Source organism: Squalius cephalus, assembly GCF_949319135.1.
Source record: "Squalius cephalus genome assembly, chromosome: 16".
Lineage (NCBI taxonomy): Eukaryota > Metazoa > Chordata > Actinopteri > Cypriniformes > Leuciscidae > Squalius > Squalius cephalus.
The window spans coordinates 27,528,997-27,542,458 of record NC_137137.1 but is presented as its reverse complement, the minus strand read 5'-3'; the positions used below and the strand labels follow the sequence as shown (position 1 = coordinate 27,542,458).

Below are 13,462 nucleotides of genomic sequence, written 5' to 3'. Positions count from 1 at the left end.
CATCGAGTGGAGAGATCCACCAGCTTTGCCCCGCTTGCTGCAAGAGAAGCGAATATACTTACTGGAGAATAGCAGCGCTTGCAGCCGTTATATGCCCCTAGGTAAGGGGGCGGGGCCTTACCTGGCATTGGCTGCGCACTTCTGTCTGTCTAACCAGACTTGGTGCAATTGGATGCTTCTGCAGAGGTCAGGTACGGATGCTCTTCCCATAGGTGGATCTCTCCACTCGATGTTTCAGAGAACCGGGGTTACGACAGTAACCTATTGTTTTTATTAAAAAAAAAAAAATGCTAATCCTTGTGTAAATTTGATATCCAACAACAAATATTTGTTTAAAATTCATATTTTAGATGAACTTATTGCGCTTATTTTTCTCCATCTTTAAAGTTGAACAATGACTCTGTTGCTGTTATGACAAATTGTTTTGCAAAGTGGAAATATACGCATGAATTTCAATTCATAACATTTATAGAGTATTAGTCCATGAGCCAGAGGGGTTGATCAGTATCATCGGGGGGACAAATGCTATCATTGTTTTTTGGCAAGGTATACACCCCTAGTATTAGAAAAATCACGATAGCAGTGCAGGGGTGGTAGCGAAATCACTTTTTTCAGCTCATGAAGTTACTAACCCACTAAAATAAATTCTGTTTTTGAAATCTGGTGTATATCTGGTTTAGGCTCATGCTAGGGATATTGTCAATATTCTATAATATGGTGCTTGGTATCGTTGGAAAAGGGGACCTTTTAGGCTTTCATTTAAGCCCAGTACTGAATCTGTCTGACAAACACAGAGGTCACATGACTTCTTTAAACCAGAAATAACACACATTTTTTCACAATTTCTGCCTAAACTGTATGCTTTCTTTTATCCCTGTGGCATGAAAGAACACCATGGACACAAAACTCAACAACTTCAATACTCAACGCACTCTGATGACTCAGAAAATGTATAATATACCCATACTATTTATTTGTGAGAGCCTTAAATTAGACTTGTGCAGCCAGTACAAGTCTTCAAAATAGAATAGAGCCAATAGAATGGACAAATAGAATGCCCTATTATTCCAGTGCCAAATGGCCTATTTATTCATGTACAGTTGTAATAAAAAGTAATTGTTTCAATAGTGTTGTCAACATAACACTTGTAAGTGGTTTAACAAAATGTTTCTATCATGTATTTTGATATTCACCCACTTTCAGTTAGAATGTCAGAAAGTAGCTCATGCACGGAATGTTGATGGATTTTGACAGTTTGACAAGGTTTTGTCAGTTTTGTTGTGCAAGAGTATCCCACCATCACAGTAACTAAAAAGAAAATCACAAGGGTGGTGATGTAAACATTACAGGTTAATGAACAATTGTGTTGAAAAAAAGAAAGAAAAGTTTGTTACTTGACATTACTTAAACCCAACCCATCATAACATAAGCTTAACCTGATGTCACTTACATCCTAGCCTGCACTGTAGTAGTTACTGTTACACTGTTTAACCTGCAAGCTAGCTAGCCTGCACCAGGGCTCTCAAGTTTTGAAGAAAGGCAAGAGTAACAAAGGGGGTGCGGGTTGGACCGGTCGCAGGACTGGGGGTGTTTCATTAATAATATTATTAGTTTTGTTGTTGTTATTAAGAATTGCTCAGACTTGCAGAAGAAAAGATTTGACACCTGACTTATACCTGGACCCTACAGAGGTTGCGCAGGCAGTCCAGCTCCTTCAGGATGGCTCATCAATACGTGCCATTGCCAGAAGGTTTGCTGTGTCTCCCAGCACAGTCTCAAGAGCATGGAGGAGATTCCAGGAAGACAGACAGCTACTCTAGGAGAGCTGGACAGGGCCGTAGAAGGTCCTTAACCCATCAGCAGGACCAGTATCTGCTCCTTTGTGCGAGGAGGAACATGATGAGCACTGCCAGAGCCCTACAAAATGACCTCCAGCAGGCCACTGGTGTGAATGTCTCTGACCAAACAATCAGAAACAGACTTCATGAGGGTGGCCTGAGGGCCCGACGTCCTCGAGTGGGCCCTGTGCTCACTGCCCAGCACCAGGGAGCTCGATTGGCATTTCCCATTGAACACCAGAATTGGCAGGTCCGCCACTGGTGCCCTGTGGTTTTCACAAATGAGAGCAGGTTCACCCTGAGCACGTGACAGACAGGAAAGGGTCTGGAGAAGCCGTGGAGAATGTTATGCTGCCTGTAACATCGTTCAGCATGACCGGTTTGGTGGTGGGTCAGTGATGGTCTGGGGAGGCATATCCATGGAGGGACGCACAGACCTCTGCAGGCTAGACAATGGCACCCTGACTGCCATTAGGTATCGGGATGAAATCCTTGGATCCAGTGTCAGACCCTATGCTGGTGCAGTGGGTTCTGGGTTCCTCCTGGTGCACAACAATGCCCGGCCTCATGTGGTGAGAGCATGCAGGCAGTTCCTGGAGGATGAAGGAATGATACCATTGAAGGGCCACCACGCTCACCTGAGCTACATCCAATAGAACACCTCTGGGACATTGTGTTTCGGTCCATCTGACATCACCTGGTTGCACCTTAGACTGTCCTGGAGCTCAGTGATGCGCTGGTCCAGATCTGGGAGGAAATACCCCAGGACACCATCCGTCATCTCATTAGGAGCATGCCCCGACGTTGTCAGGCATGCATACAAGCACGTGGGGGCCATACAAACTACTGAGTACCATTCTGAGTTGCTGCAATGAAATTTCAGCAAAATTGACAAGCCTGCTGCATCATTTTTTCACTTAGATTTCCGGGGTGTCTTTGAATTCAATCCTCTGTAGGTTGATCATTTTCATTTCCATCAAACGATGTGGCATCCTTTCGTTCATAACACATTACCCAGTCCATATTAGTATAGATATCCAGCATGATATTTTTCCCCATTGAGATCTGATGTGTTTTCAAAGTGTTCCTTTAATTTTTTTGAGCAGTGTATATATATGTGTGTGTGTGTGTGTGTTCTCTGAGATTTGGAGGAGGAGTCATATTTTGAGAAAAATAAAGTTTTAATAGGCTATTACAAGAATAAAGTCACTATATTTCAGAAAATAATCTTAGTCTGATGTGCATTACGTGATTGCTCTGCTGATACGGTAGATCTCAGACCTTCTGACAGACTCAGATGTACGCTGCTCTACGTCGGAGGTGGAAACCCGAAACTATGGCAGAAATACACGGAGCTCAAACGCGACACATCTGCTGCAGCATCTCCACAGCAGCGCGCGTCCATTATAAACCTGAAGATGCACAGACCATGGACGGCACGCTGCTCATCTCTCTATTTTTACAGTGAGACTGGTGCAGCAATAGACATTTTGGGCGCTGCGGCATATTAAATATATTATAAATAGTTTTTCCGCATGAGAAATACAATGTGTGGCGAGAGGGCGTGACAAAAGACAGAAAAGAGTGACTGTCACGTGACACTTGAGAGCCCTGACTGCACTGTCGCAGTTCTCTTACGATACTCTCGTGTTGCGTAAGTTTAGCTTACACTACGGGAAAACTCCTTTTCTCGAGAATACTGAAGCAAAAAATTATCCTTAATTTTTAGAATGTAAAACATATTTGCTGCAGCAAGCAGACCTAGGCGAGACAACTCGCTCGCCTATTGGCTGCTCTGCGGCAACTGCTGCAACCTATCGACATGACATGACGTCAGCGCCAAGTAAAGAACATGCGGACCACGCGCTCGCCGACGACGGCTGCCATGAATGCGAGCCATTGCCTCTTTCGACCCTGCAGGGCTCGACAGGCTTTGTTCGCCATCAAGTCCGCTTCTCCCATGCCTTCTGTTGGGCTGTGCCGTAACAAGCGCCGCTCGCAAAGGCCACCAGAAGCTTTGGTGAAGGAGAACTCGCCGGCGGCGACACCCTTCAGTTTTTCCTCCCCGTGTTAAGGGACCACCATGTTCTGGTCAGAACAGACAACAGGTGGTGTCCTATATAAATCGCCAGGGCGGCCTCAGGTCCCGGAGCCTTCTTGCAATAGCAAAACGCCTCCTCATATGGGGACAGCGCAATTTGCGCTCGCTGAAAGCGGCTCATGTGCCGGGCGTCCTGAACATGGGCCCAGATATGCTATCCAGGGCCAAGCTCTCCCCAGGGGAGTGGTCCCTGCATCCCCTGATGGTGCAAAACATCTGGGACATTTTTGGCAGGCCAGAGGTAGACCTGTTCGCATCGCAAACCAATGCTCACTGCCCGATGTTCTTTTCAAAAGAAAGGGACGCGCTGGCCCTAAACTGGCCCAGGCGCCCTCTCTACGCATTTCCCCCGGTCGCCTTGTTACCACAGGTAATCAAGCAAGTCAGGGAGAGTAAATGCTCGATACTCCTGGTAGCCCCGCTATGGGAGAATCAAGTTTGGTTCCCAGAACTGATGGAACTGGGGAACACAGCTCCATGGCCGATTTCGCTGAGGAAGGACCTGTTGTCCCAGGCCCAGGGCGTAGTCTGGCACCCATACCCCGAGCTGTGGGCCCTACATGTGTGGGCGATCAACTTTCATCATTTCACCTCCCGGAGGGAGTGCTGAAAACGATCACAGAGGCTAGAGCTCCGTCTACTAGACGGTCTAAATGGTCAGTGTTCGCTGAATGGTGTTCAGCTCATGACTTATACCCGCTAGATTGTGAGGTAGCGGTGGTGCTTTCTTTCCTACAAGAGCTGTTGGACAGCGGGAGAACCCCATCCACGCTCAAGGTGTATGTGGCGGCTATAGTGGCTTTTACGAAGCCTGTGAATGGCCAGTCGCTGGGAAAGAATGACCTCATAATCCGTTTCCTCAGGGGGGCTAGGAGGCTGAACCCTCCTCGGCCACCCTCGGTTCCAGCTTGGGACCTTTCCACGGTCCTAGAGGCCATGAAAGGTGGACCATTCGAACCATTACACGCGGTGGCGCTGAAGTACCTGTCCTTCAAAACCGCTTTTCTGCTGGCACTAGCCTCAGTAAAACGGGTGGGCGACCTGCACGTGGCCCCGGTCATCCTCTCCTTAATACAGTGCAGTCGCCCTGTCCCGTGTGCAGAAAAACACCCCCAAAGCATGATGCTACCACCCCCATGCTTCACAGTAGGGATGGTGTTCTTGGGATGGTACTCATTCTTCTTCTTCCAAACACGTTTAGTGGAATTATGACCAAAAAGTTCTATTTTGGTCTCATCTGACCACATGACTTTCTCCCATGACTCCTCTGGATCATCCAAATGGTCATTGGCAAACTTAAGACGGGCCTTGACATGTGCTGGTTTAAGCAGGGGAACCTTCCGTGCCATGCATGATTTCAAACCATGACGTCTTAGTGTATTACCAACAGTAACCTTGGAAACGGTGGTCCCAGCTCTTTTCAGGTCATTGACCAGCTCCTCCCGTGTAGTTCTGGGCTGATTTCTCACCTTTCTTAGGATCATTGAGACCCCACGAGGTGAGATCTTGCATGGAGCCCCAGTCCGAGGGAGATTGACAGTCATGTTTAGCTTCTTCCATTTTCTAATGATTGCTCCAACAGTGGACCTTTTTTCACCAAGCTGCTTGGCAATTTCCCCGTAGCCCTTTCCAGCCTTGTGGAGGTGTACAATTTTGTCTCTAGTGTATTTGGACAGCTCTTTGGTCTTGGCCATGTTAGTAGTTGGATTCTTACTGATTGTATGGGGTGGACAGGTGTCTTTATGCAGCTAACGACCTCAAACAGGTGCATCTAATTTAGGATAATAAATGGAGTGGAGGTGGACATTTTAAAGGCAGACTAACAGGTCTTTGAGGGTCAGAATTCTAGCTGATAGACAGGTGTTCAAATACTTATTTGCAGCTGTATCATATAAATAAATAGTTGAAAAATCATATATTGTGATTTCTGGATTTTTTTTTTTAGATTATGTCTCTCACGGTGGACATGCACCTACGATGACAATTTCAGACCCCTCCATGATTTCCAAGTGGGAGAACTTGCAAAATAGCAGGATGTTCAAATACTTATTTTCCTCACTGTATATGTGTGTGCACCTATCTCACAATACCTCGCCCTGTTCTGCCATTGCGACCGTTCCACTTATACATAAGCTCCGGGCTACTGCCCTTGGGACATAAGTGTTGGAATCTCGGCACGCACGGCGCTTTACAATAGGGTTCCCGTAGCATAAGCAAAACTTACGCAACACGAGAGTACTCTCGTAAGAGAACGACACTCGGTTACTAACGTAACCTCGGTTCTCTCTAGAGAGGGAACGAGTGTTGCGTAGCCTGCCGTGCTTGTGCTGCACTATGGTTTCGCTTCCAGTCGACTGAAATCATAGTGCAACCTGAGCGATGGGTATTTATAGGCCACACCCATTTTGGCGGGTCATGACGAAGCGCGAGGCGAGCCTCTCATTGGCGCTGACGTCATGTCTAACGCACTGATAGGTTGCAGTAGTTGCCACAGAGCAGCCAATAGGTGCGCGAGTTGTCTCGCCTAGGTCTGCTTGCTGCAGGAAATGCGTTTTACATTCTAAAAATTAAGGATAATTTTTTGCTTCAGTATTCTTGAGAAAAGGAGTTTTCCCGTAGGGTAAGCTAAACTTCACAAGCACAAGAGAAAAATGATTTTGTACTTACATTTAATACCCCTGGAACTCAATGGAAGTTGATTGAAGATGGCATAGTTGGTAGTGTTGTTATAACCAGTCAACTGAACCAACAATCTTTTCACAAAACTGACAAAACCTTGCCAAACTGTCAAAATCCATCAACATTCCGTGCATGAGCTACTTTCTGACATTCTAACTGAAAGTGGGTGAATATCAAAATAAATGATAGAAACATTTTGTTAAACCACTTACAAGTGTTATGTTGACAACACTATTGAAACAATTACTTTTTATTACAACTGTACATGAATAAATAGGCCATTTGGCACTGGAATAATAGGGCATTCTATTTGTCCATTCTATTGGCTCTATTCTTTTTTTTTTTTTTTTTTTTTTTTTTTTTTTTAATATTCTTTATTTTCAAACAGGAACATTGAGTTACAGTACACAAGTAGTAACAATAGCTGTCAATTTGCTGTTGTTATTTTTAACAGAACATATACAACAATTAGGGAGAGAGAGAAGAAAGGAAAGAAAAAAAAAAAAAAAAAAAAAAAATTGTGTGCATTACAAAATGTGCAAATTACTACAATGTTTGGGACATAAAAAGATAAATAAAATATAGTATAAAGCACAGGATCATTAATTCAGCACCTCAACAAAGTCCAATCTTAAAGGCTTTACATATTTGACCCATTTAGACCACCAGCTAACAAAAGTACTTTTCTTTAAACGAATGGAAAAGGTAATTGCCTCCATTACATATATGTCATTTACAATATCTATCCATTCTGAGACCTTGGGAGGGTCGGGAAGCAGCCAGCGTCTTGTAAATGCTTTTTTGCAGGCAGAAGTAAGAATGGCATATAAATACTTATCAGCAGTTCTGGTCAAAAACTCACAGTTCCCTAAAAAAAGAGTGGAAAATTCTAAAGGTACCCTACTGTTGAGAATAGTATTTAAGATCTTGTGAAATTCTGCCCAAAATGGTTTAATCTTTGGGCAATCCCAAAACACATGCCAATGACCAGCCTCCCAGACGCCACACATCCTCCAGCATTTACTACTACCAGGGTCAAAATGCGCTTTTTGTTTCGGTGTTATAAAAAAACGAACAAGACATTTCCAATTAAATTCACGCCATATATGTGAGTTTGTACATCTCCATTGAAACTCACATATGTTTAACCAATCATCTCTAGATATTGACACATTGCTTTCCTTCTCCCATTTTTCTTTTATGTAGTCTGTGGAATGGGTATTTTTCACCATTATACCTTTATAAAACTTAGAAATAACCCCTTTGACAGAAACGTTTTTGTATGCAACCAAAATTGTTTTTAATATTGGGTCATTAAGATCTGATTTAGGTTTAATACTGTGTTCAAAATAATTGCGTATTTGCAGGTAACGGAAAAAATCAGAGTTTTCAAGATGGTATTCCTTTTTCAGATCCTCAAAATCCCTTAATTTCCCATTTTCTGTGAGTGTATAGAAAGTTGTTATACCTTTAGAAATCCATGATTTAAAACGATTATCCGTCAAATTTGGCCTGAAACCAGGGTCAAAAGCACACCATTGGATTATCTGTATTTTATCATTTAAGTGATACTCTCTTTTTACTTTATTCCAAATTTTTAATTGGGTTTTAATCCACGGATTTTGAGTATCTTTTATAAGCTTGTCTAGGTTCGTACAGGCCAGTAGTGCTTGAATTGGAGGGTCCTTCATGATTGATAGTTCAATATCCTTCCACCTGGCTTGAAAATTTGGAGAACATAGGTTAATAAAGGGTCTAATTTGGGCAGCGTAGTAATATCCTTTAAAATAAGGTAACCCCATTCCCCCCTCTTCCTTCAAGAGCTGCAATGTTTTAAATTTAACCCTAGGTTTCTTCCCTTGCCAAATAAACCTAGAAATGATTTTATCTATTTCCGAACTATTGGCTCTATTCTATTTTGAAGACTTGTACTGGCTGCACAAGTCTAATTTAAGGCTCTCACAAATAAATAGTATGGGTATATTATACATTTTCTGAGTCATCAGAGTGCGTTGAGTATTGAAGTTGTTGAGTTTTGTGTCCATGGTGTTCTTTCATGCCACAGGGATAAAAGAAAGCATACAGTTTAGGCAGAAATTGTGAAAAAATGTGTGTTATTTCTGGTTTAAAGAAGTCATGTGACCTCTGTGTTTGTCAGACAGATTCAGTACTGGGCTTAAATGAAAGCCTAAAAGGTCCCCTTTCCAACGATACCAAGCACCATATTATAGAATATTGACAATATCCCTAGCATGAGCCTAAACCAGATATACACCAGATTTCAAAAACAGAATTTATCTTAGGGGGTTAGTAACTTCATGAGCTGAAAAAAGTGATTTCGCTACCACCCCTGCACTGCTATCGTGATTTTTCTAATACTAGGGGTGTATACCTTGCCAAAAATCACTATGAGACTTTGTTCCCCCAGATGATACCGATGGACCAAATTTGCGGCCCTGGCTCATGGACTATATATAAAATAGAGGTAAAATGTAAGTTGTGCGCTGGAGAAAAGCATCTCTTACATGTATTAAACCACACAAGCCCTAGTGATATTGTCTTGTTATTTGGCTTGAGACTGAAATTGCCACTTGACACTGTATATCTCACAACTGTGTCTTTTATTATATACTTATTTTATCTCGCATTTCTCAGTGTGTCTGTAAAAACACTTGAAAGAAAGTAAAAATTTTAGGACAACTGCTGATATCTACTATATTGTATTTCTAGGAATTTCTAAGAATACATTTTTATACAAACCTAACGATCTCATTATTATAAAGTAATTGTAATTTGTAATTATAAGTGAATGTAATTTAACTGAAAAATAGAAAAATAACTCACTTGAAAAGATGTTTACTACAAATGTGTACTTTTGCATAACTGTGTTTGTAGACTGGACAAAAATATGCATGAAATAAGACAATTGTTGCATCACTATTAAATATTAAATCAACTCGCTCAATTGAGAAATATTTATGTAGATTATCTTGTGAATACCTGCATAAACCATGTGACATTGGAGTTAATAGATTTTTCAAATCCTTTTACTAAATATTTGTCAGTTATTATTTTTTATTCACATTGTGAGTTTCTCGATATAATGACATTAAACATAGTTAATACATTCAGAAAACTGTTAATTCTGTCAATTTTTATATATTATACATCACATATAATGTATAATATAAACCAAGTCACATTTAAAGATTGATTCAAGACTTGGAGTGGCCAAGAGGTGTCTGATCTGGCCTAGCTACTGTGTGTTGAGCTACAGTCCCCTACTCAACTCTGGCCCAGAGGTCCACTTTCCTGCAGAGTTTAGCTCCAACCCTGATCATACTTAACTGCATTTGGCTCTGTCCCAAAGCTGAAAAATTCTGCAGGTAGGAAGGCAACAAGCCATGTCTGAATCCAACGAATGTCACATCTTGTCTACTGACATACCTTCATCTGATTGATTTTTGAAGGCAGCACAGACATTGTAATTTCTACAAATCTAAAATTAATATAATTTTGTTTCTTAAACACAGAGTTATCCACTAGAAGGGGAAGCCTTAGGTTCAAAGGTACTTCAGTACAGATAACTTCTGCAGTACAGTTTCTGTATCTAAATCTAGTGTAAAAATGTCTTCAGCCTTGGCAGACCAATAAAATGAGTTAAAATAGAGATGTTAAAGATTGTGGGATACACTATTCCATACAGTGGAATACTTTTTATACTGCACATTTTGCCAAATGTAGTAGGTTATAATAAACTCATACTCATACTAAACACTGCAGAATTGTTACGAGGAATTGTAGCCATTCTTTCCTATGACTTTACTTCATCTCAGTTACCAACAGATGGCGGTGAGTAAATGTTTTGTTTCACCATAGCTCTAGTCAGCCTTGTCTGACTCTGTTTTCCCTGGCACCTCAACAAATTCACTTAACTGTTGGCTAGCAACTTTCATATTGCTTGGAAACCTTTAATATAAAGTGTGCTGCCATTACTGTCTTCTCATTAGAAGAGTTCTTGTTTTATTTGTTTTTATAAAACAATAATATGATAGTCTCTGTTTAGATCAAATATTAATTGTTTTGTCACACTTCTGTTATGAATGTGTCTGTAGTTATACAATTGAATAATGCCAAACTTGGTACTGTCCAATGCAATATAACTTTGTCCAGATCCTGACTGAGCTGGAACATAGCGGTGTGGGCCGAAACAAAGAGCAAAGTGCCCGCATGTTGGGTCACTTGGTGTCTAATGCCCCCAGACTCATCCGCCCCTACATGGAGCCCATTCTCAAGGTACAGTCACATCCTTAATACCTCTGCATGTGTTTTAGGGATGTTGTCAAATGTGTTGTGAAATTTTGTAACAGGAAGTTTATTTGTTTGTACTTGGAAAATAGCCAAGATAATTTCTGCAGTTGACATTCGAAAAATGTTAGTGTTCCTACTAATGGTATATGTTAATTTCAGAATGAGGACTTTCACAGTTTAATCCACAGCATGAATTTTCAAGAATCAATATTTATTTTCTTAAAGTGCCCTGTAAACAATGTTTTAACTTATTTATTTTTTAAAACATTTGTAAAACTAGATAAACACAGACTTTCATTAGAAAGAGAAACACTTGTTTAACATGGTCAGCATATAATGTAGGATTGGTCATAAATGTTTTGCAAAGTGGGGCTTAGCAACGGATTAATTACTGTCGTGTGACAATGTGTTAAGAATTTTTTTTCAGTTTTTTTTTTCTTTTCATTTTTTGCTATATCAATAGTTTTGTTGCTATTAATAGTACTTTATACTAAGCATAATTATTGAGGTAAATTTTAAATTCATCATGATTCCCATATCTAATAACTTGCCAGTCCCTTTTCTGGATGTAGATATTGTGATGGTCTTGAACTGTGACTAAATGTTTGGGATGTATTTTTCCAATTTTGTTCTTCACACAGGCCCTCATCTTAAAGCTGAAAGATCCTGATCCCAACCCTGCAGTTGTTATCAGTGTTTTAGCTACCATTGGAGAACTTGCCCAGGTAATGGATCATTTTCTAGCCTGAACTTTAGACATCATCTACAGTACCTTTAAAATAACCATGTCTACTTCCTACTCAGTGCTGCACAATATTTAGGAAACTTTCAGGAGAATGGTCAGGATAGCTCTGTTGAGAAGACAAACATAGAGACAGAATGTTTATGGACAATGGGTAATATTGGGTAAGAAGGAGTTTGGAGAAAAGGGATTAAGTGTAAGAGCGAATTGTTTTTTTCCGCAGATAAATGGTATAAATGGTGACGTTAGATATGACTACTACGGTTGGTATTAAACAATGGACTAGAGCCACCTGGATGATTCACATTCAAAATGACATTACACTCAAAAAGTCAACCCTGAAAGCTCATTGATTTTGCTCAGTTGAAATGCTGTGAACCGTGTCCCTTTCTTTAATATGTTCCAGGTGAGTGGACTGGAGATGAGGAAATGGATGGATGAGCTGTTCCCCATCATTATGGACATGCTGCAGGACTCATCTTCATTAGCCAAGCGACAGGTTTGCTCATTCCCATTTTAAACTTTAGGCCCATCGTTATGCTTGTGTTTTTATATTTTTTCGTTTTGTAATGTGATCTAAGATTTGGCAGTTTCATTAACCTCAATAGCCGCTTTTCCACTGTCGGGCCAGTGCAAGCCAGGGCTAAAGGCAAGGCCAATAGCCTCGGACCTCAAGCACCGAGCTCAAAATCAAGTTCGGTTTCCACTGTCGGGCCAGTAGCCCCGAAGCACTACCCTAAAGCCCGCCTTTAACACGCCTCCATAGAACGACATCACCATTTTACCAGCTGACTCAAAACGATCTAGATCGCAAAATGAGCATGACAGAAGCAAACGTTTGGTCTTTACTTAAAGATTTAAAATTCCAGCATTGATATTTGAGATATGTTTTACAAAAAAATATTTTACAGTGACAGTAATTTATTAATTTGTATCAGGAGTGAACATCAGTCATGCTGAATCAAACTGGTATTTACCATTTCACACAAAAGAAGTCAAGTCAAGTCACCTTCATTTATACAGCGCTTTTAACAATATAGATTGTTTCAAAGCAGCTTTACAGTGATAATCAGAAACTGTTTTGGGAGATAATAATCGGAGATTGTTTTGGCTTAATAGCAGCTCTAGAATAAAGTTATTGTCCAGCTAAAGTTTGTTTTGATTGATTCACTTCCGTCACAACGATCATTAGTTATTAACTTAGGGGCCGTTATTAACACGACACCGTTCTAACAGAAAACCCTTAAGTTCTCTCTGCGCAAACTTTAAAAACGTGAACCTGTGAAAACACTGATCTGTTATCGAGTTAACAGGAGTGCATGTTTTTTATGAATAATGCAGATGCATTAGTCCGGTATCAATATAGGCACAGGGAAGAAACAGATAAAACATTAAACTAAATAAATACACGATTATAATCATATATGATTTGTCTACATTCTTCAAGCAGTCTCTGGTATTTTTCATAAACATGTATGTATTATGGTTACTCATAAGTAGCCTTTAGCATCCCAAATAAATATATTTCTGCCTCATACGGTGATCAGAATCGCCATCGGATCGCAATGACGTTATTTCAAACACTCGCTGGTGTCTGAAAGTGAGTTTTGAGCTGAAAATTGTTTAAAATGTTGAAGTTAGCAGGTAGCCTGGTATGATAACATAGGGAATGTACAACGGTGTTGACCGTCTTCTGCTCCAATAAACTCCGCCTTTGTTCATGACCACTCCTCAAGCCCCAGTTGACCCGCTTTGGACCAAGGTATTCGGCGGGCCAAATTACCCTAGCCG

At 40.9% G+C, this 13,462-nt stretch overlaps 1 protein-coding gene across 1 annotated transcript in view; it reads left to right on the top strand.

Moving 5' to 3' along the window:
• The window catches only part of mtor (mechanistic target of rapamycin kinase), a 398,131-nt gene that overhangs the window by 56,355 nt on the left and 328,314 nt on the right, over window positions 1–13,462 (top strand). The window contains exons 14-16 of the mRNA XM_079897701.1: window positions 10,792–10,914; window positions 11,571–11,654; window positions 12,078–12,170. Of these exons, the coding sequence (XP_079753827.1) occupies window positions 10,792–10,914; window positions 11,571–11,654; window positions 12,078–12,170 (300 nt within the window). The remainder of the gene's footprint in view (window positions 1–10,791; window positions 10,915–11,570; window positions 11,655–12,077; window positions 12,171–13,462) is intronic.